Here is a 24,686-nt window from a genome sequence, read left to right as displayed (position 1 = left end):
TTAAGGCCAAGTTATTAACTCATCAGAATTTGCAGGTTAAGCCAAATGTAATTTCATTCATACAGTACCACAAGACTAGTACCAGTCCATGTACTTTTTTCAAAAGACAAGAAGCAGCTCCATATTTCTCATGACTGCCATAAGACAATTGGCTATCACAGACCATACTACTAATACACAAGCAAGTCTTAAGACAAACAAGATTACTTTTGTGTTAATAGGTTAAACTAACCATAGGCTGTCCAACTTCTGAAAATTTCACTTTTATATCTTTTAAGTGTTTCAGGATTGGCTCATCATGTTCCTGTAAAGAAAACAGTTTACTCAGTTTTCATAACAATCAAGTTTACACAGGCTTAAGACCCCGCAGAGATAAAAAGCCATTATTTAGAATGAGCTTTTACACAGGGCAAGAACCTTGCTACAGCACTGAAACATTTTCATGAACATGACCAGCAGATGGCAACAACGGCTGTACAGAGTTTCTACTACAGTACACAACACAAATCCGTGCAACCACCAAGTACGTTTTTCAGCAATATCTAATACACATCTCATATGCATACTCCTATAAGCAACAGTGTAAATAATAAAGTAAAATAAGTTCAACACACACAGTAAGAAGGTATTTCAGAGTGCTCTGTGCTCTCAGTTTAATAAAGTACCAGAGGTGACATTCAAGTACTTCTTCCATTTTGCTCTCCAACAGACACATGCAGTAACATACTATTTCTACTCTTTTCTTAAAAACACTTGGATTGAGGACTAATGCAACTTTAAACAAGCCCAGGTCATGACCTACCTGAACCATATCACTGAGCAAGTCCACGTTCTTGAATACTGTCAGCCAAAACTCAGGAATTCCTTTAGGGTCTTCTTTTTCTTCATCTTTTTTTTCCTCTTCAAGTTTGGCTCTCTCTTTCATTTCCTCCTTGATGGAATAAAAATGTTACGTTTTCTTCATTTCAAGAATGCTCACAAGGTTTGTTAACAATTTTATGCTGATACCAGTACAAGTTAAGTTTTATGTGCATGCTTTAAGCAATCATTAAGAATCATTATCAGCAAGTAATCATTATGCACCCCTATTTTTTTTGAACTTTCACTACTGCATTGAATCTTGCTTCACACTACAGCTTGAACTATTGATGAGACTCAGTTAAGATACTCACTGAAATTTCTTCCTCAACGTCTGCTTTCCATTCACACTCTTCCTCTGTAGGTTCATAAATTGCATTGATGATTTCACTTCGCTGGAAGATTAAACCAAAAACATTTTCACATTTCCTAGTCACTGCAACCAGAAATACCCTAATCATTAAGTTACACAATTAGAAATACATTAACTATTTACCCAAACTTTTTCCTCTGGCCCCTAGAAGACAACTCAGCAGTTACAAGCTTTTCAACACACTAAAATAAGCACTGAAGTTCCAGAAAGGTTATCATACCATCTGACATAAGTTCAGTTAACAAGAGGAGGCCTGGTATATTGAAGTGATTTTGGTAACCATGGAACAGACCAAACCTCTCTCCCCCTTAATCTTAGTCAATATTCACATGGATGGTAAAACTGTAACAACTGAATTGAATGGGCACATATGAGACCAAAGTAATTCAAAATATAAGCCTTCAGTTAATATTCCCTTGTGTTTTAGCTACAGCTTGTAAGCACAAATCAGATTAGCATTAAAATACCTTGTCAAATAAGGGCTGATAGAGAGCAGCATACTTTCTTTCCAGCTCATGAACTTCCTCATAGAACTTTGCTTCTATCTGCGCACACTGAACCTGAAGGTTCTTGAGAGCATTCACACGTCTTTTAACAACTTTAGGCAAGCTGAAAAATTCAGTGACAGAACCGTTACTAACACCGCATTCTAAGCACATATTGACCCCTCCTCAACCAGTCCCCTTTCAAGTTAACCAACTAGCATCAAGACAGATTTTATACTTTATTTTAAGCTTTAGAAAGCTGTGCAAATCTAAACTATGACCCACTGCACCATGCAGATTAAACCTGTTAGCATGGGCTCTTAGAACTGAGGCTTAACCTCAGTTAGAGCCAGAGTATTCCAAACACCTGGGTCAATCGTGAGACAAAGCTAGTTTTAGTTTTACATTGTCAATGAGCAGTACAGTAAACTTTCACTAATTGGCTTGGTTTTATGAAAGAAAGGTCAAGGCAATTGAATTATTCTTTGCCAAGAAAGTTATCTCCAAAATTCACATTTGTTTCACTGAGGAAAGCAGCTGGTACTACTGTCTTGTAACATATTAACTGTCACTTCCAAAATGAACAAAACCAGTTTTGCTAAATGAGCCACTGTATTATACATGTGTAAAAGGAAAGCAATTAATGCAATCATTATAAACACTTGTCAGCTACACTCTTTAATGCTACTTCCACTTTAGTAAGCTATGCTAACACAGAGTTACTGTAGCCTTGATGTAGGTAACTTTTGTCCTACTGATAATGGGGTAGACTGTCAGCCATCTCCACTGCTTGTGAGGTAAGCCAACCTCCAGAAGATTACTTCTCATTTAAGCAATTGTGCCACATTATTTAGAACACAGTAGTAAACAAATGCTTTTAGGCATCGTTAGGACAAGGATTAGAGGAAGTAACCAAGAATGCATTAGCTCAGTTAAACACCGAAGGTTCATATTAACCAGTAAAGCTATCTTACTTCTATCAGGTAGGACAAGGACGTGCTACAACATCCTTGTTCACTTTAACACACAGACCCCTTCTCCCCGACAGCTTTATGCTCAACATGAATATACCATTTCTGGTTACTAAGATAACATGCTTATCACCATTAAATCAAGATTTCCCTTAACCTTTCAATTTGGGCAAAAGTACATCTGCTACACAAACTATGAAAAACACTTAAATTTAGACATGTATGCTTATAAAGCTTGGTAACATTCTTGTTATTCTAACATTCTTCCAGTCAAGTTCATCACTTGCTGCAATTTTATCTTCAAGCACAGTATCAGAACTAACACTGATTTAAATAGCAAGTTCAGTTAAAGAAAAAGGTGTTAAGGAAGAAAATTAACATGACTGCACAGGTAAGTCATACAATCACCCATAATGCCACACACATATATAGACTAAGAGTACTGGTCCTAGCAATTCCATATAAAGCACTATGAAATTTCTAGGAGGTGGTGCCGTACATGCAGTCTGTCCAACTCCAGTATATCAGAGTAAAGATTTTAACCTCTTTATTAGAGAATCTAGATTCTCTTGCATGTGTCAAAGCTACATTTCATTACAGTCCATGCCAACTAGTTAAAATTTCAAAAGCTGCACATCCCACTACCTTTACAAAATTCTGTACTTATTTAAAAAGTAGCTTCATGAAAGAGACCACTCTTACAAGTAAATCCAAAATGGAGAAGCAGACCAAGAAATGTGAACTGGACTGCGCAAGTACAACAACACAAGTAAAAGCCGTCTGCTCTGAATACAAGCCACTAGATCACACAAGAATACAAACTCCTGCAAGCAGTTGAAAGAAATTATACTCAATGAAAGTAAGTTTCATGAAAATAATTGTCCAGGCACAGGTGAAGTAGTAAATTGTTGGACAGCTGCCAAGCAATTAGCAGATTCTAAGCCTGAGCAGACAGTTGTTTTCCTAGAACCTATTCAGTTTCCTCCCAGCTTATGCATCTAGTTCCTTAACAGCCTATGTAACAGGCTTTTAGGATCCCAGATTTCTGCTGACTTCAGGGCCATCTCAGTGTCTAGACTCTGTAGACAAATGAGCTCAAAGTAATACTTGGGAAGACACGTAAGAGGCACCTGTAAAGCCTGGTTAAGTCGGCATGCATATGTTGAGAAAGTGCAGATTCAAGTTACACACATTTTCCAGTTATTTCTGCATTGCAAGTTAGGTAAGCGTTTAGTACAATACAAAGTTGCAACACTTTTCTGATAGAGAATGCACTACTGTACTTGGATTTGATGAAGAAATGGTACAGTATCTTAGAGAGCAGTTAACTAGAAGAATGACATGTAAATCAATGTTACCACTTCTGTTCACTTCCTTAGATCAAGAACCTGAAAGATTAGTAGAGGTTAATCTGTTGAAAAACTGAGGAAAAATATTGGGTATAGAAAATCTGTAGTGTACAGTACCTAGAAAAGAAAGAACTTGGGTACCCTTTGACTCCATGCTCTTTCTTAGGCCAGTATTTATTAGGGAAAGCTGTTAAATCTGTTTTTCTTCCATGCTATCATCTATAACAGGAAAGTGGCAGGAGTAGCAGCAACAGCTCTTACTCAGCAGCAGCCTCAGTTCAAGTCAATAGCAACATAGGACACTACCACCGCAAGACAGTTGTATGCCTCAAAATTCCTGTGGATGTGGTGAAATGTTTATACACAACCACAACATACATAAGAGCCAGAAAATTCTACCTGTTAATGCAGATCAAGAAAATGTTAGCAAGGGGTTGTTCCAAGTTTTGGTATGTAAGGAGACCATGTGAAGTACTGATAACATTCCTAATTTTGTTAGCTACTGGTTACACACTAACCAAAAAATGTCTATATTTGAGACACTGGGTCGCCAAGTATTTGTCCATACTTAAGAAAACTGACATTTCATGATTAAAGCAAAGCTGCAAAAGATACTGCAACTACCAGGAAAGTATCTTTTAAAACTGTGCTTTTAAAACTGTGCCATATCGCAACTGCAGGGGACAGCGTCAGCCACATTTTTTCCTTGATAAAAGCCCAAATAACCCTTCAATTGTGAGATATACTACAGACAGACTATATTAGCTTTCCGGCTATCTGAGCAGCACAGTTGTTTATGACTATTAATGCTACAGACGATACTGTTCAGAAAGCAAAAGAACCATTTATACCACTCTGCTCATACTGAACAAATACTGTACCTTTCTATGTATCCTGTAGATGTTCCTACCAGACCATCAAGTCTTTCCTGAAGGGCTGCCAGAATCTGAGGGTTTTGCATCATCTGCACAGTCAATTGCCGAGCTAAGTTAAAAAAGAAAATTATGAAAGATGCACTTTACACTTACAAACTAATCTGAAAAAAATTACTTAAACACTACAAAAGAGCAGTATGTTTACTGTGTATACACTTATAAAAAGAAACACAGGCAAAGCAGTATTTCAAGAGCCTCTCCATTTTGGAAACATGGATCAAATCCATCCCATTCTGAACACGGAAACAGCACCTGGATTAAAATGGCTGCTACTCAGCAAGCTGAGCTTTTTTGTTAAAAGGGGAGGTTTTATACAATGCCCGTAAAGCATCATTTTTGCCTTGACCGCTTTTATTTTGAATTAATTACGGAAAGGCAAGATAGAACAATTTGTGCTTTTAACTTTAAGGGAATAAAAACTGGAATTGGGATTTTCATTCCATTTAAGGTAAATGGAAAGAGACAGGACAGTTTCAGACTTGGATTTAACACTGCTTTAGAAATTTTCCTAATTTTTCCTGCAAAAGAATAAATTATTCATTAGAATAGTCTGACACATTTTTTACTACAGAATATCAGTACTAGGTCCTTGAAGTCTATCATCTCTAAAAAACACTGTCCAAATGGGAAACTTGTTTCAAACTACAAGGTAGAAGTATATTTAGAAAAAAACCAGGGATTCCTAGCCTAAGTGGTTTTTTTATCCATATTAACAGCAACCATTTTACTTCAGCTCAAAATCTGTGCCTCAACCTGCAGAAATTTCACAACTTTGTATTTTTAATAAGAATTTATGAACAATTTTTATCATTCTGTTTTGCCCTCTTCCCCCATCCTCAGCATCTACAGATAGGCAAACAAGTACTTCGCACTCCTTGTAAGATACTAGGTATATACAGCATTCCTCTCACACATTCAGAGTGAAGCTTTTTAATCCTTCCTGATGCACAAAGCTTTTGGAAATAGCATACCATTTTCCATTTCTACACCCTTCACTACAGTAACCACACATGAATATTCTCTTCCATTTTTATGTCCTAGCACTGAAATTACATGCTGAAAAGTTGGGGGTTTTTTGATGTCTCTTGAAAAATAAGTGTCTTGTTTCTCCCTAATGATTGTAATCAGTTTATATTTTAGCAGTAGAAGCTGTAATAACTTCTCAAAAGGTACTACCTCACGTTAGTCAACACTACTCCTCTTATCAAGGTATCTAGTTTTCTCTGGTCTTATGATTCATTAATCTTTCCTATACACTTGAAAAAATACCCAGTGATGACATTTGAGTATGTTGCCAGTTATTCTTTATTACTAAATCAGTATACACATCATACACGTGGCATGACAATGCCAGCAGTCACATCCCCTTCAAACTGAAATGCAACCACATATTCTGTTCTGCAAGTTCTTGGTTGCATGAACACTATTTCTTCAAAGAGCTTTTTCCTGAAAGCATCAGTGCTTTAGTGTCCACAAATGGACCTTTTTAAAAAAAATATTTTAAAATGGCACTATCTAGGTTAAAAAATGTAAATTAGTAAAATCTAAGGAAAAATTGTGCATTAAAAATACTTGAAAACTAGACAAGCAAGAATTACAGCCCTAAAAAAGCTGTTTAACACTGTGTCAAGTTTCGCTACTAATGAAACACGTTTCTGATTCATGGAAAGCAATTTCCCTTCAGGATTACAAATCACAGCCTGGTCAGGGTCAGATGGGACCTCTGGAGATCATCTAGTCCAGCCCCCTTCTAAAGCAAGTTCACCTAGATCAGGTTGCACAGAATAACATCCAGACGGGTTTTGAATGTCTCCCGAGAAGGAGACTCCACAGCCTCTCCGGGCAGCCTGTTCCAGTGCTCTGTCACCCTCAGGGTAAAGAATTTCTTCCTCATATTCAGATGGAACTGCCTGTGGTGCAGTTTGTGCCCGTTGCCCCTTGTCCTGTCGCTGGGCACCACTGAAGAGTCTGGTCCAGTCCTGTTGACACTTGCCCTTAAGATATTTGCATACATTGATAAGATCCCCCCTCAGTCTTCTCCAGGCTAAACAGGCCCAGCTCTCCCAGCCTTATCCTGCTGATGGGTGCTGCAGTCCCCTCATCATCTTCATAGCCCTCTGCTGGCCCCTCTGCAGTAGTCCTGTCTCTCAAACTGGGAGCCCAGCACTCAAACTGGTGGACCCAGCACTCCAGGTGCTGCCTCACCAGGGCAGAGCAGAGGGGCAGGATCACCTCCCTCCACCTGCCGGCCACACTCCCCCTAATGCCCCCCAGGATCCCACTGGCCTTCTTGGCCACCAGGGCACACTGCTGGCTCATGGGTGGCTTGCTGTCCACCAGGGCTCCCAGGGCCTTCTCCGCAGAGCTGCCTCCCAGCAGGTCAGCCCCCAGCCTGTGCTGGTGCCTGGGGCTGTTCCTCCCGAGGTGCAGGACCTTACACTTGCTTCTGCTCAATTTCATCAGGTTCCCCTCCACCCAGCTCTCCAGCCTGTCCAGGTCTCAGTGAACAGCAGCGCAGCCTTCGGGTGTATCAGCCACTGCTCCCAGTTTTGTATCATCAGCAAACCTGCTGGGAGTGTGCTCTGTTCCTTCATCCAGGTCACTGATGAGTAAGTTGAACAGGACTGGACCCAGTACCAACCCCAGGGGCACACCGCTGGCTACAGGCCTGCAGCTGGACTCTGCCACTGATCACAACTCTGAGCTCTGCCCTTCAGCCAGTTCTCGATCCACCTCACTGTCCACCCATCTCACCCACACTGACTGAGCCTACCTATGAGGATGTTGTGGAGACAGTGTCAAACACCTTGCTGAGGTCAAGGCAGACAACATCCACTGCTCTTCCCTGGTCGACCCAGCCAGTCACTCCATCAGAGAAGGCTATCAGGTCGGTCAGGCACCATTTCCCCTTAGTGAATCCATTTTGACTGTTCCCGATGACCTTTTCCTCCACATGCTTCAAGATGACCTCCAGGATGAACTGTTCCATCATCTTTCCAGGGATGGAGGTGAGGCTGACTGGCCTGGTTTCCTGGGTCTTCCTTCTAGCCCTTTTTGAAGACTGGAGTGACACTGGCTTTCCTCCAATCCTCAGGCACCTCTCCTGTTCTCCACGATCTTTCTAAGATGATGGTGAGTGGCTCGACAATAACACCTGCCAGCTCCCTTAGCACTCAGCATCCCATTGAGGCCTGTGGATTTGTGGGTGTCGAGTTTGCTTAAGTAATCTCCATCACGATCCTCCTTGACCAAAGGAGATTCCTATAGTATAATTTCCCTTCAGATCCTCACCTACAATAGTTGGGATTAATCACTAAAAATACACATTATTCATCTCTAGGTTCCTTTGGGACACCTGAATACCTACCTTTTAATTACTGTAAGCTGTTCTTCAGCTGACCAGTGTGCTCCCCAGAATTTTGCAACCCAGTTTTGATAATACTTTTTTCAATAGATATAGAAAAGCCTCTAACATCATCCTGAGCAAAATTATCCTACTTTTCTTCAGTGTTATTATTCTGTTCAAGCAATCACATAATGTGGTACTATCAGCAGTCCAAATAATATTATTGCAAAGATTATTAATTATTTCTCTTTTGGCTACTTGCTCTCAGGTTCTATTTGTACCCCCTGTCTTTAACTACACGGCATGAGTAAGACTGTTCAGCACAGGCAGAACAGGTATTGTGATACATGTTCAGTTTTTCTTGAGGGAGGCAAAAAAAAAAGATTTCTTGATTTTAAGAGCAATAACATTAAGTATGATTTTTGTTCTGCTCACAATCAAACAACTCAGCAGCAAATTACCAAGTAATTGATCAAAAAATGATATATACACACACGCACCTGGATTTTTTTCTACCCAAAGCTGCACATCGTAACAGCTTTTAACTGTTGTTAGTTTTAAAAGAATTAGTCACATACCAATAGTAACCCTTTCTTTTCCAGTTATACAACCTTACAGGTGGCCAGCACTGCCTAAACTGATACTAACTACGACTAAGATGAGTGACTGCAGACAATCAATAAAAATCACACAACTGGAAAAACAGTCCTTGCTTCAGAATTTAAATACAGTTGTGCATTAGTAGTTATGTTTTATCATTTCCTAATATATTGAGCAGTAAAATCCTTCTAGCACATTAATTAGAAAGCACCTATGCAGCTGCTTAGAAATGCTTGTTTTCAATGTTACCTTTGCTGTTGGCATCTTCACCAGTTTCTTCTTCTTCTACTTCTTCAACATCTTCCATATCCTGTTGATCAAGTTCAGACTGTTCTTTGCTATTAGGAATATTCAATAACAGTAGCAAGAAGTTAATTTTATAAAATACTATAATAAGCTTAAAGAGCCCAAATTAGAGATCATGTGGGTAGAAGCAAACTGTTGCATCAGTTTTTATCTATGACAAACTAGAAGTCTTAATAGCCAAGCAAAGCCAAATTTGCCTTCATAGATTCAAGTTTCACATTCAGCCATCTCAGAACAGTTTAAAGAACTAGCAGCTTTCCAGAATTTTGAAGATTCCTTTTTACAAAATAATTCCTTCAGTTCCTGTTCATAACAGCAAGTCAAAGCCTCCTTCTGCTCTACACATCCCCTTTATTAAAATGGGCAGGCCTTGAGAACTGAGGATAAGTTTACTAAACTACACTCTGAACACCACAAAATACATGCATTTGAAGTATATAAAAAAACACAGAGTAAAACAATAGTAACAGATAGTACTACAATTTTTTGCCCCCTAGAATTCCAACTAATTAGTAAGTTGAGTGGTGCCTTGTCCCAGTTTTAGGTTTACTTACAATTAAGATCACAAATCCATTTGGCATAAGCAACTAAAGCTTTTCTCCCACATACTACAAGCCTCAATCTTGCAAGTGCCAAGATCACTACCTAGACCCTGCCTATCAAGGATCTGCAGATCACAATCTGAAACTGTCAGAACACTTCAGTAACCTACCGATTTTACTTACTTGTCTATGTCTGCCATTCTCCCAGATTTCAAACCCTAGAGAAAAAAAAACAAAAACGTAAGAACAGCAGCATTAGACTTCACTTACAAGGTCTACAGGCAAGTGCCATAATACTAAAATGGAAAGAAACTCAAACCATGTCAGCCTTAAGAAACAGGATAAATACATAGCATAGTCTGAAGAGCAGTGTATCTCGCATGCACTTTTTGAGCTCTCACTCTACAGCATACAGAAATACTGCAAAACTTCGTTCTGGTTTAGAACCCGTAGACCTACTCACATAAATTTAAGTACAGTAAAATGCCATGTTGCCTTCTGCATCATAGGACTGTACTAATATCACAGATGGAAAACTAGTCCTGTCTAAATATACAATAGAAACATAACCTGAGGAAAAACAGAAGCAAAAAGTATGCTAGAAACCTTTTGGTAACTGTTTACTTATTTCCAGCATGTAATTGCAGACAGGGGATACTTGCAGCTAAATCAGTTTCTTTTAATACTAAAGATGCCTTTTTGTGGATTTACTTTTAATCTCAACTTTACAAAATCAATCCAAGTAGTTCCTCAGAATACCCAGAGAACTGCTACATTTAAAAAAATCATGCCAGGTGCCAAGGTATTTGACATGCCTAATTTCCACATCCTGAATTATCAGAATTTTCTGAAGTATCTCAGTATCATCATAAACACATTCCAGACACAGTAACTATATATAGTACATGTTGAGACTATGGCAAATCTCACACACTGTGAAGCACTTTCGTTCTCAAATGTATTACAAGATGAATAACCACCTTCCACCAGCAAAGCAGTACTTCAGAGTCTAGTCTCCAAGAAGATGTTTCAGGTAATTTGAAGTCAGAGACAATACCACACACAACAAAACACCATGTCATTACTGCTGACTTAGGTCCAATGGTTCAGGACACCAAGTATTAAAAAATAATCCACTGGCCCAGGAAGCATAGAACCCGCTGCTTTAGTGTCCCCATTTTAGCTGCTGTCTGGTAAGCTAAATAAATTCAAGTTTCCTTCAGGAAGTTCAACTCCTTATAACATGTTCCAATGAAAATTTTAGTCAAATTGTTGGAGATTGTGTTCCAGAAAAAAATGGAAATTGCATTTGATCTGTCCAAAGTGTGTAACATGAGCACAATCGCAGTGAGATCAGGACATTAACAGTCAGTATGAAGAGACATGTTAGAATCTAGACTTCAGATTTTATCACCTACATTCTATGTAGATATAATCAAGCATCTTTCTCTGATGTCAGACTGATTTCCCAACAGTTACATAGGAAGGAAGTATCTGACATTTTAATTTAGGACGCAACTTTACAGTGCCAACTAAGTATTTAGGAGGCTGCATGCAATCAAGAAGGTTAAATTCCCTAGTATGCAGAAAAACTAGAGAACCAACTACCTGTTAATCTGTTTCAGACTTATAAATACGAGTATTTGCTATTCAAATAGAATGGCAGCACTACTGTAAACCAAAGTACATCTAACAATTCAGTTAAAAAAATCAAGGAATTCCAATAATGTTTTTGACTCATTTTAAGTTTCCTGAAATTCAGATCACATTTGTCTGCCCAGCAACTTCAAGTTTACATATGGATGTAAGCTGCCTATATAACAATTCCAGCAATTCTCAAAATACAGCATGAAGTGAAGATAATAGAAACTGAAAGCCTACTACAATTACAACTCACATTTACACATCTCCATATTTCTTGAGCAACATAATTAGCATTATTTCTGATTTGCAAGAGTTTATCAATGTACAATATGTGACCTTTTCCTTACAGATTTCCTCTTGAGTTATTCATGCAGGACCTTTTCAAGGAGACTGGCACAATCACTGTGCAAAAGAACGCAAGATGCACAGTTCACCTGCCTTTCACACACTTTTATGCAAATGTGACAGTGATCAGATTCACAAATTATTATTGCTCCTTGCAGAGACCAACATTTCCTCTTTCCATTCTCCTCCTTAAATATAGCTTCGCTTTCCATAAAATTAGAGGCAGTTCTTTCAAAGGTATAACCAATGACAACACAAACCTTGCAAACCTTATGGTGTCACCAAGCCAATAAGCTAAATGAAACAGCAGCTGAAACATCTCAGATACACATTTGCTGAAAGAGACTGACTTTATCACAGTTCAAATATTTTTTTCTAAATGAGGACATGAGATTTGCTATGATTAAGTCATGCTTAAAAACTTTAAGAAGTAGCCATCCCATCTTCAATACCAGCCATTAGCAGATGCATAGAAAAAAAAAGCAATGACATAGCAAGAATTCCCTCAGAAGCTCTTCTAGCTTTCAATCCCATTTAGGAAAAAACACACTGGCTCAAGAAGTGAAGGTATATGAAATAAAAATGTATTATGATGTGGTCAAAAACTAGTCCTAACCTTGCCCTGAAACCATGCTGGTAAAATGACGTTATCAATCACATATCAAAGAGCTAAAATCCTGTTTGAGTTGCAACATTCAGTTCAGAGATCATAACTAAGATTTTTCTACACTGGCAACAGTGTGGCAGAGGAAGGTTCACCAGCATTCCTCAGTGGGTCCCTGTTTTCACCATTCTGAACAACAACCTATCATCGGCAACCTTCAACCTTCCACTCTTCACCCCTCTTTCCAGGATCGCTTATGACCATGCCAAAGGCACTCAGCTCAGGTACAGCACCTTGTGGAAGTCTAGCATCTGCCTGCCTCTCTCCTCTTTGCAAGGGGCAGTTACTCACCCTCTGCTTCCTGGCTTCTAAACAATCCATGCAATCACTGTGTGTTTTCCAACTATGGCCCAATTTACCAAAAGACTTTGAATAACATTCTTCAAAGATCTTTTAGAAATTAAAATAGACTGTATCAAGCAGCTGTCAACTTCAAAGCCTCCCTCCAGTGTGTTCCTATCTGCCTCATCCCATTTTCCCTATTCTCCTTGTGTCATCCTTTTTCATGTCTCATCCTTTCATCTTCCCTCCACTTTTTACACAACCCAGTATCAGAACATTTGCAGTTGGAAGAGTTCTTCTGCAAACTGAGGAGATGCTACTGTTAGTCATGACACTGTCATCTGCCAGCTCCAGACAACAGTTTTTGCATGAGGAGACTACAAGGCACTATGCCACCAGAACTACACTGGCAAGCATTTAGACTAATCTGTGCAATCCACTAGCATGGATATATAGTTGTATCACATTTAGTTTATCTTCATTTACTTAAACAACCATAAGCTTCTCTGCAAACACTGTTCTACTGGCAGAAAAACTGCCGAGGCAGAAAAGCACTGAGAAAATGCACTAAGAGCAAACAGCCTCCACTATTTTTGCACAATGCCTAATACAATGTCCCAGTCTAGTATGTAGAGTTTTACTCTGTGTGGATACAGTATGTACCATGAAGAGTAATACTAAAACATATCACTGCAGTATTTCGCAGTATCTCCCCAAACACTAAATCCTTGGATATAGTACTCTATCACTCAGCTTTCTCAAGAAAGATGCAGTCGTCCTTCCCAATTTGTTTCATAGGTGCATTTAGAATTGTGAACAGCAGCTGCACCTTGGCACGTGAGCAGCAAGAGGCATTCTATTCGTGTCACTCCTGGAAGAAACAAGTTGACCAGTCATCAGCGCAGGATTACAACAAACCTGGCTACAGTTGGTGTGTTACTTCAAGCCTTGCCATTTAAGTGATTGCTTTGGACTGAGATACTACTTGGAATCTAGGCCTCATGACTGCAAGAAAAGGCTTATGAGTACTAACAAAGGGTATCTTCCTCCTTGTGCAAAAGCCAGCAGGCAAATAACCTCATTTATTAAACATTCTATTTCCCTGTTACTTAAACAGCTACAGCCAGTAGCACTGCATTATGGTCAAATACAGAGGTGCCCGGAGGCTTCACTCACAAAGTTTTGCTGCTCACTGGAATAATATGCAGAGGAAAATAGTTATCTTTGCAGGGTTTTAAGGAGAATGCATAGGAAGTTCATGCTACAAAAAGGAAGCAAAAGCACAGAAAAGCAAGCTGCAGTGCCAGTTTTCTAAAGGCTAAATCTTAAAACCTCTTTCATACAGGTAGCTTAAATCACAACCCTGTCTGCCATTACAAGAAACATGTTCTTTTCAAAATGGAAAGCTTAGGTCAAAATGGAAAGCTTAGGAGACTTAGTCCAGCGCAGGCTCAGCCACAGTTCTGAGTGCATCCTGGAGAATCACTAAAAATTAGCAGAACTCTTAAAAATTTATTACCAAAACACTATGAAATTTTGCTTATTTTATAATGTTTAAAGGACACTTCACCTCTTAAATCTGTCATGTTTTATAAGAAATGTAGTTCAATACATGCAGAAACTAGCAATGATATTGCCATGTGTTCATCCTCAAGTTACCAGTTAGTAAGCTTTCAGTTTTCAGGGGTGATTGTTTCTTCACTAAAAGTGACTTTGCTCAAGTGAAGACAGAAACACAAACTGTAAATAGTCAGCCCTTCCCAGTCCCTCCTTTTTTCCCAGTTTGCCTTTATCCACACAGAAACCAGTCTGAGCTTGCACAGCAGCACTAGCTATATTACTGCAGCTAGGACACAAACGGTCTGTTGAGAAGCCTTTTCTTTTGGAGTATCAGCTTTAAGTGACCCAAGTAAGCATGCCAGCATTAGATTACCCTGACACCCGCTCAGCCTCAAGACGACAGGTTATAGTGAGGTGAATTAGGAGTCAGCTGAGGAGGCAAGACATTCCTGAGACAGTTCCTCCAGCAAAACAACAGCTTTTTTGCACAAGCCCTAAGGCTGGCAGGCCGCCAACAGATCTCAGCTGTTCAGCATCTCTGTGGATACCATACCACACACCATACCCATTCCCTCCCTTTCAGGAAACACCATTTCCCCTTCTCTAGACACAAATTTCTCACACAATTAGCTCGCAATAGCAAGTAGAAGAAATTTCTCAAGTAGTTCAAGGGACACAAATGGGCTTTTTGAGGACACTGGACCCAAACTACAGCCAAGCCTTGTTTACTCACGTCTTTAAAAGAAACATACCCTTGATGCCCAAACAAATTTCCTCAGTAGTCAGTAATTCAGAGCACTGCAAATAAGTCAGCCTATCCACAGAATAGCATTATCAGCCTTTTTCTGTCCCTGGCAAGCCTTGGGCAACTGAAAGCAATACATTAACAGAAAATACCTAAAACAAATGAGCCCTATGTGGGATTAAGAAGCTGCAACACAGGACAATGAACTAAGTGGACTAAGTTAGATGTCAGGGAAAAAAAGAGAGGTCCAGCTAGAGGACAGCTAGTTGTATAAAAAAAACTATCAGGATTAAGTCCTGTAAGCTATTTGCAATGCCTGCAGAAACCACAGGTGCCAGACAAATGACATCATACCAGCCAAGTTCAACTCTTACTAGACTGGGAAACTCAAGAGCAATATATTCACCGAAAGCTACTTCAAACTGATGTTCTTGTCTAGCATTCCAGGAGGGCAACTTTTAACATTTTCCTTCATACATTTAGCACCCAAAAAGAAAACAAAAATAAAAATAGTAGTGTAGAGATACATTAAAAGACATTATTTGACAGCAGGTGTTCAAAATAACTGGAGTAGTTTGCTCACAACCACTAAGAGAGGGTTTTAACTTTGAAGTGCCAAGATGCTCTGCATAGTGCAGTTTCATTCACATCAATGTCAGAACTGGGTGAACTGTTTAAAGAGTGCACAGTACATAGCACAGAGTTGCACACTTCAAATTTGTTGGTACCAAGACCTGAAGAAATGTATCTATCATTTCACATCTGTTAGCAGAAGATATGGTACCAACCACCATACAGGAAAACTGTTATGAGAAAGGATCACAGTTCAGTAGTAACTAGGAGAGCACTTAGCTCCTTTTCAAAAAGTAGTAATTAAATAACGTATCAAATTTTAAAATGTCATTTCAAAAGGTAATCAAGCAGAAGACCAAGTGTTTCCTTTTCACTTGTGTGATCAAATTCATGAAATAGATATTAACATTAGCATGGAAACTGGCCATGAAACAAGGGATATTGTACTAATTAACATGGCAGATAAGCAAATTGTTACAAACTGATTACATCATTCATATTACAGAAAAATATGCCTTCTTAGGAAATTTGAAGGTCAAAAAAAAATAATCAATCTCAATTAAGTGAGCAGGGTAGTCCTATGCTGGATAACCATGATACCACGTCTATTTGACGAAAGACATTATCAGCCACTGAACTCTCCAGAGAATTTCCTTTTATTAGTGCCTCAAAGTTCTTCTGCTAACAAAAGATTTCTGACTGTTAACATAGGAGAGCAAAAACTGACAAGATTAAATTTTCAAATCTAGAGTAGATAATTAAGATTTTCTGCCTAAATACAAGCACAGAAAACAAGAGAATGAAATAATAAACAAGATAGTACTAATATAAGGGCAATCAAGGCCTGATAAAAAGACTTAAGGAGCTAATGGCCAATGGAAGCAATGAATACAGGTTCCTCAATACACCAGCAAGAAGGTGCTGCTGGACCCTTGCAGGAACTAAAACAACTGTTTCGTTGCAATTGATTGTGTAAGCACCAACTCATCCACTATGTCCAAAGGACACGCACAGTCAACAGCAGAAACACTAACTGGCATGGTTATGATACAGGAGAATCTTCAACAGATGCTTGAGTAAGGCCTTCTGGACCAAGAAATTCAGATGAGTAGTGGTGTTTCACAAAACACCCTCAGAATTTTTAGCTACATGCAACTGTTAAATTGACTAAGATGGTAAACACTCACACTACCCCAAGGGAGGTATGCCCCCTTCATAAAAGGAACAGCAAGTTTCTCTGCTTAATAATCTTCCAGCCAGCTAAAGCCAATATAACTGGCAAATGCTGCTGGAAAAGCTTATCATGGTTCTTCCTTAGCTATGCACACTGTCTTCCTTTCATCAGCAATGTCTGAACAGCTATAAAGCAGGAAAAAAGTGCTAGGTATTTCTCTGTACAGGGCTAGGCCTGCAGCTGCATGAGTAACAGCAGAGCCAAGAGGTGGTAGCCACCACAGGCAAGTACCTTTTATATAAAAGCTCATGAATAGGGTTAGGCAAGTTTGAAGTTTCTGTGAAACTGTATGCCACATTTTACCTTGTGGTAAGATGGCAAAATTCAGAATCTGTAAAGAATAAAAACACTAGAAAATGATAATGCTGAACCTAAGTAACACAATTAATTGAAACTGACTGCTCTTTCCCCTTAAGAGTGGTTTTTTTTTTTTTTGCTCTTCCTAATAATTCCCGAGGTAAAATCACAAACTTCAGCCATTTGCCAATGCAACTATTCCACTAGGGCTTGCAGGCCTCTGCACATTACATGTTATGGCATGAAAACACAAACTTTCCACATTTCAACTTTCAACTGCTCTACAACTTGCATGAGAACGCCAGTTACATGATGGGAAAAACTAAAATTCTTCAAAACAAAACAGTTACTAGTAACCACAGAGTTTGTTTCATTCATGTGGAAATACTTTCTAAAGCTTGCCCCTTAAGTAGTTTTTAAATCAGGAAATTAAGACACAGTCAACAAATACTAAACTCTATTTTTGCAGCACTTTAATTTTACATAGTGTGAGTTTACTCTTGCAGCAAAAAATAGTCTCCATCAGGAAAAGGAAATTGACTACAGAATTACAATTTAAAATTAGGACTGAATTTTATCTGCATGTTTGTCTGTGCTACCGATATGAGCTCCCTGATCACATTCTAAAAATAGGGTAATTAACACACAACATGGCCTTTGTTCTGGATGCCAAGATTCTGTAGCAGAAAACATACAATTTCTATTTAGAACAATCTCTTATTATTAGAAAAGTAATACAAAAGTTTAAATTCAAATCTGAAAAACCTAAACAAGGATTGTTGATTTTTTTTTTTAGAACAAACTAATCAGTATAGCTTGTTGTAGTTTCTCCTTTCTGTCACTGACAATGGAAAAACAGCAGCCATCCTAAAGGGCTGAAAATCTTTGTATCCAAAAATATATTTAAGATTTCCTAAGAGTATTTCTATATACAGTCCATGTTGGTACAAGTATTCAGTTTGTTAAAAAGTGTCAAAGTAATACAAAAACTGTTTTAACAAAATTATTTCAAGTAGCAGCATACATTTTAACAGTTTAAAAGATCAACTTGTGCATGCCACATCAAACAAAGGAAAGAAGTGTCAGTTGACTACTGAGATTGTCACAAACAGCCACATTGGCAGTTACACTACTATGTGCAAGACACACACTGCAGCATTAGTTTTCATCCAGTTTGACTTAAACGTCTAAACATCCCTATCTGAAAAGAAAGTTAAACACTGAAAAATGAGGTTTCAAAAGCATGGGGTTTGCTGGAACATCCGATGAATGCAGTATTTTAAATTCATTCACTCCCCAAGAAGCCACTGAAATCCCTAAAATGTATTTAGCAACTCTTTTGTTAGCTTCAGTTCATTGTTTTTTCCATGGAAACAAAGCCATTACTAAACTGCAAACCTTTAAACACACAGTTTTCAACTAACAAGCTAGCATTCACTAAAAAAGGAATACAACAATCATCTATCTAACACAGTTTTGGAGGCTGTTAGGGGTGAGATGTTACAATTGGTCGTAATACCTAGAAGAAATATACACATGGTTATGGTTTCAGTAAGTCACTTTCAAATTAATACAGGTGCAGAGTCTAAAAAGCATTTGTAAACATATACTACACCTGTAAAAGAGAACTTAAGCCAAAGAACTTGAGCCCTATTTACAAAGTGATCTTCAAAAACTTTTTCTGGTTGGCACTAGCAGAAGTAGCCAACACCTGCATAACAGTGAAAAAGGTGATAAAAGCATCAAGCAGCCATGCCACAAAGATCTCAGCACGTCAAAAACAGTGACCACATTTCTGATTATGGTACCTTGCACACACAAGGAACAGAATAAAGCACTACCAGCTCATAGTTAACCATCTAAAGTTAAGATGAGTAATTTCCAGAACTGTAATATCACAGAATTACGAGATGCTTCAAAGTTGATCCAAGTGACTCAAAATAAATAGTACTAATATCTAAAGTAACATATATTAAAAGAAGCAATTCAAGCTAATTAGAATTAAAAGGTAAAATAAATTGCTGTGTAAAGACACAGATAGAATTGCATGCAGCCCACTGAAGACTTCTACTCGACATGCAGAAGTAGTCAAGATCTGAAATGAATCCACAACGACTAAAACACACAATGCAAAATTGTCACATGCTTCAGTAATGTATCCTATATTCACTGCTGAACACTGCAGAAGAGAGGCTGAAGACCCAGTAACATGAATACCCGAGGAACAGAAACAGTTTAAATTTACATTAATAGTATTTGAGAGGCGAAGAATGAGAAGTGACAAAACCCAAGTTAAAAGGTGTTCAGAAAGAACTGATTAAAAGTTGGTTTGGATGTAAACAATTAATTGTTTTATTTCATGTCACATCCCAACTTAACCTTTCAATGCTTAAGTCAGGATTTTAACTGGAGCCAGAACTAACAGGAAACTTTCCCTCACGAGCTAGTCATCCCACAAGAAATATGAAAGAACTGCCCCTCCTTCCTTTGCAACATCACATATTAAACAACAACTAGATAAAGTAGTGGCCTGAACTAACCTTGCTGCTCAGCAAAGACAACAACCATTTATGATTCTAACCTGGGCCTTAGAATCCTGGAGGCTTGTTCCATTCCAAATTTCAGTCACCTGCTTAATCAAATCCCTTAATCAGAATTTCCAACACTTAATGAGAATAATTCTAACATCTCTCAGGTTTTGGGTGAAGGTTTCTTTGTTGTTTGGTTGTGATTTGGCTGGTGGTGATGGGGTTTTTTTAACAAGATGAAGTGTCAAATCAGCACCTGAATGCTTCATGGCTCCAGATATGAAAATTTCTGTTTCTGGATGTATCTAAAAGAAAGCTACTAAGGATAAACTGCTAATATTTCATTCTAAAGTCTACCAAGACCAGGTGAAACAGCTGATGTGCAACTGCCTGTTCATTACCTCAAGTTAAGCTTTAAACTGAGACATCACCATTGTAAACTATGTCTGTGCAGATGTACATTCAAGCACACGCTCAGCCTTCAAATGCATCTGTGTTCTCCAGTACCAAAATCTAAACAGCTTTCCATTTAGGAAGATATCCAGTCTAACCTTTGACAGTAGTTAAGGTGCAGGTTACAATTTGTTAATACGTGAACTCATTTAAAAGATTACTCTTTAGGGAGAACACTGATTACTTCAAAACTTCAATTATTTATATTTTAAAACTAAATATAAGTATCAAAAGTAAATTAGCAAAGTCTTTTTTTTTATGCAGTTGAAGTTTTGGTCTGCAGCACATGTAGACTTCCTGAAAACTTCGGGTTAAAGTTATCACTAAATACAGGAGGCCATATCTGTAACTAAGATTTTTCCCTTTGCATTAACTTTGATGAGTGTAGTAAGTCCTCAAAAACCTCATGCATTGCTTCTAAATCGCTTAATTTTTCACAAGGTCGTCAAATGAATCCCCAAGCAACTTTTGTGATGCCTTCCAGGCATGTCTGGTTTTCTAGACAAATACATTACGACACCAGACCTACTCTCCAGATTAACAATGTTAGGTGATGAGGAACCGCACTAACCTCTGAGCTGAGTGAAGATCAGCTAGATTGAATTAACTTTAATTATCATCACTTTTGAGCTTGAAGTAATTTACAAATGAAAATTGACCTATAAACATTAAACCCATCATCACAACCATTCCTCAGATTAAACACCACTTGCAAAATGCGATTCTGCTCTATTATTTACTCGCTAGTTTTCTAATGAGAAGCTAGAGTGGAACACAGTCACCCAGACAAGAAGCTAACTCAGAAGACTCATCAGCTCTAGTAAAATACAACCAGCATTAAAAAGTCTTGTTTCTGCCTGCAAAGTACTGTCATCTGTGTAAGTACCTACTAGTACCACACAAATAGCAAAGCACTATCAGTTCATGGAAAAACCCAGAGCTAAAGTTCTACTGAGTGTATACACAAATGCAGAAAAATGAACAGGCATTTAAAGAACACCTGCATCTCCATTTTCTGCAATCTGTCCAATTCCTGAAGTTTCCCTAAAAGTAGTAAGAATCAGATGTTTAGTTCAAGATACAGCATGTTTGCAGCTGTATCACAAGAACCTGAAGATGAACTGGGTTACAGTCATATTAACAAAAAAGTGTAGATACCATAGATACATTCATTACACCCATTACTGGCACAAACTGGCTTTCACCAAAGGATTCAATCAAAAATTCAAAATACAAGATGCTCGTCTTATTTCTCCTGAGATTCTTCACTACTGAAATTCAAATCCTAAAGTTATTTTATTCCCTTAAGAAATACAGTATCTGCCACAATGAGTTAAGTTCACTGTGTTACAATTGCTTCAACTTTTAGGAGCTAAGTAAATAAACAGATATGTACCAATGCGACTAACAGTGCAGTAAGCCAAAATTTCCTTTAAGATCTGGAGTTCTAACACTGTTCCACAGCCTGGAAGACTCAGGTCTCACTCAGGGTTGTAAAAACTCTGTTAAGAAAGCTTCATAACATATGTAACCACAACGCCTGGCTTTCAGTTTCACTTGTGCACACATATTCATTGTCAGTTATGCAAGGAGCTAAGAAAAAACCCACACCAACAGACTACCCATTTTGAGGGTGCTCAGTACGCAGATCACCTTAACAAGTCCCCTGCCTGCTCCCAGGAACATTTTTTGAGTGAGGTGGGGCTAGATGAAGCACAAGAACGGCAAGAGCATGACTGTGCTGCGCACACACAGCAGTACAGCAGATCCAGCAGTATTGGCACTTCCTGTAACACTGGGCTGGCGGCACAGATGCAGCACGGTACTTCTACGCACTTCCAGCAGTCCCAACACTCACTTCCCAGTCCTTAAACATCAGAGGAGAGCCACAGGCTCTGAAAAACACCAGATCTACCACCTGTGCACAAAATCCTTATTCTACAATCCTCTGTCCTCAGAAACCAAAACACATGATATGGAAAACCTGCCACAAAACTCAAACTTTAAGTGAAAGGATGGGAGACAGCTAGCATGTTATCAGTCTCACAGGAGTACATACAGGAGTATATATATCAGTCTCACAGGAGGGCCATACAAACAGAAGATGAGGTATCAATGACCTGTTCTAAGCACTCATATCTACGTTTCAGGTACCTGAAGCCTGAGCAGCCTAAACTTTTGTCTGGTACAGAGGCATCCATGTCACTAAAATGTGAATGTATGCAGGTTTCAAACCCTATTTTGCCCTAAGAATTAGGATAATTACTAGATTTACAAGACACTGGAAGCCAGTCAGCTGGCTTCAATCCTCGAACAGTGCTTTCCTCATTCTTTAAAGAGGGTACCACTGTAAAACAGACGCAGCAGGAAAGCTACTAACCAACAAGCTACTAACATTTTTGTCAGAAGCTACCTGTCAGCTGTACACAACCTTAGGCCTTAGCTCTTCTTTGGAGTTTTATCTCATGATTCAAATGGAAATAACCAGGTACTACCTCCTGCCCGATTAATATAACATCCACCAGCAGACATCAAAGTCCCAGCAGAGGTGGTGAGCAGAGGAAAGTATTTGTCATACCCTGCACCGCCAGTGCCCACTTCTCTTACCTTCCTCAGAGGAGCTAGAGAGCATGAAATGTACACCTATCTCTATAAGGCTTCAAACACAAATAGACATACACAAAACTGCCATGTGCCTGGAGATAAACTGTGGAAGATTCTGACATATTACCACCATGCCACAGTCACGAGAAAAGGCTCATGTTTTCTTCTGCAAGCAAATAAGGCAGGTTTTGTATTAAATACTCAGAGGTATTGGCAGCGCAGGTCCCCTAAGCATGCAATATGGAGTAGATAGAATATGTTTTTTATGCAGATAGATCTACATGAATGCTAAACAGAAGCCAATGCTTCCATCTGTAGTTACTAGATCTTTCAGGTCGCTTCTTTGCCTTCCTTGGTGACAGACATCACGCAACCTCTTGTACCTGCTACTGTGGACAATGGACACATCCACCATCAGGCGGAAAGCAAAGGCCTCAGCCTGGGCGATACCGGCTAGCAGGCACCCAGAGGAGCGACATGTTGAACTCCGGAGAACCGATGCACGCTCTCTCCTGAGGCAGGAAGCGAGCTGCCCGTCCCCTGGCTCAGTCTCTGGGTCCCCCTGCCAGCAGCCAGGGGCACAGCACAGCCCCGCCGCGGCTCCCCGCGCGGCAGCGAGAACAAGGCGGGGGGCCAGCCCAAGGCCACGGCGCGCAGCCACCCGCCGCCCCCTCCGCCATGTGCGCAACCACCGCCCTCCCCGCCCCCCACTCGGCCGCCGAGCGCGGCCGGCACCCGGCCCCCCCGCGGCCGGACGAACACGTACGGCCCCGCTCCGCCCGGCGCGGCTCTCCGGCCCCGCCGCCCTCCCCCCCTCCGGCAGCGCCGGGCGCGCCCCGCGGGCCCCGCTCCGTCCCCACGTGTTGCCGGGCGGACTCGCCTCCCCTCAGCGCCGGCCCGAGCCCCGCGGCCCGGCCTAGCTCCGCGGGAGAGGGGAGGGGACGGCGAGCAGCGCTCCCCGCCGAGGGGCCGGGCGGGCGGCAGCGCCCCGCGGGAGAGGCTCGGGGCGGCGCGGGCACCGCCGCCCCCCCCCGCGCCCCGGCGGCCGAGCGGCCCCGCTAGGCCGGGCCGGCGCCCGCGGCCTCCCCGCGCGGGAGCGGGGCCCAAGCGCCCCCTGCTCGCTGCCCCCCGCCCGCACCCCCCGCCGCGGCGGCGGCGGCCCACGGCGCCCCTCCCGGTACCTGCGCGGGCCGGGGCTGGCGGTGACTCAGGAGCGAGGAGGAGGCGCCGCGCGGCTGGCGGTAAAAAGACCCGAGCTCCCGCCGCTCGCGCTCATATAGAATTAACGTCACCACGTAACCCCCCTCCCCCTCCCCCGCGCGCCCCGGGTCTCCTGGCAACGCGCGCGCGCACGCGCGGGCCCTCGCGCCGGCCGCACGCCCGCCTCGGGCACGCGCTGGCCGTCGGCCGAGGCCGTTGGGGCCTGCCCGGCCGGAGCCCGCGCCGTACCCCGCGCCGTACCCCGCTGCCGCCGCGTCGGCCGGGCCGCGCCGGGCGGGGAGGCGCAGAGGGAAGGCCAGGGGCGCGTCATCGACCGTGTGTCTTCTCACGTACCGCGGGCTGGTCCCTGTCCCCGCCGTGGGCCCGAGGGGAAAGGCGGGCGGGGTGGCACGGTGCCGGCAAGGGCATCCCCCGCGGGGCCGCCCGGCCTGGGCTGGGCTGCGGGCCCAAGAGCTGTTACGCCGCTTGGTGGGCCACAGCATGGCGCTGAAGGCACCCCCTCCTCGGCAGCGGGGTGTCGAGGGTGGGCCTGCGAGGAGCCGGCGGGTAACGCTACCCCGGCCGCTTTAGTGCTGCTTTAAGGACGAACCCGGGGGCGTTGCTGAAGGCACCTGCGCAAAAATAGAAGTTACTCACACAGGTAAACCCTATATGCACGGGCTACAGGTACCGCAAAACGCCAGTCAGCACTACCTTACCTTAAAAGCCCAAGCTGAAAACCACGGTGGTTCAAACGCTGTTTCATCAGAGTTTCGATTGTTCCTGCCTTGG

The 24,686-nt window shown here is 41.1% G+C and overlaps 1 protein-coding gene across 4 annotated transcripts in view; it reads right to left on the bottom strand.

Moving 5' to 3' along the window:
- The window catches only part of NAP1L1 (nucleosome assembly protein 1 like 1), a 31,843-nt gene extending 7,820 nt beyond the window's left edge, over positions 1 to 24,023 (bottom strand). Inside the window, exons 1-8 of one of the 4 annotated variants that reach the window (XM_055807893.1) lie at positions 23,876 to 24,023; positions 9,949 to 9,983; positions 9,167 to 9,255; positions 4,918 to 5,020; positions 1,699 to 1,840; positions 1,173 to 1,253; positions 803 to 931; positions 233 to 304 (exon numbers count right to left, since the gene is read on the bottom strand). In XM_055807893.1, the coding sequence (XP_055663868.1) occupies positions 233 to 304; positions 803 to 931; positions 1,173 to 1,253; positions 1,699 to 1,840; positions 4,918 to 5,020; positions 9,167 to 9,255; positions 9,949 to 9,965 (633 nt within the window). In that variant the 5' untranslated portion in view covers positions 9,966 to 9,983; positions 23,876 to 24,023. Of the gene's footprint in view, positions 1 to 232; positions 305 to 802; positions 932 to 1,172; positions 1,254 to 1,698; positions 1,841 to 4,917; positions 5,021 to 9,166; positions 9,256 to 9,935; positions 9,984 to 23,875 lie in introns of those variants that run through there. The other 3 variants (XM_055807895.1, XM_055807894.1, XM_027785663.2) reach the window with 3 other exon arrangements.
- Between the last annotated feature and the right edge of the window lie 663 nt (positions 24,024 to 24,686).

The sequence above is a fragment of the Falco peregrinus genome, chromosome 6, assembly GCF_023634155.1.
Source record: "Falco peregrinus isolate bFalPer1 chromosome 6, bFalPer1.pri, whole genome shotgun sequence".
Taxonomy (NCBI): domain Eukaryota; kingdom Metazoa; phylum Chordata; class Aves; order Falconiformes; family Falconidae; genus Falco; species Falco peregrinus.
Note: the sequence above shows the minus strand (reverse complement) of the source record. Positions and strands in the feature narration are given on the sequence as shown.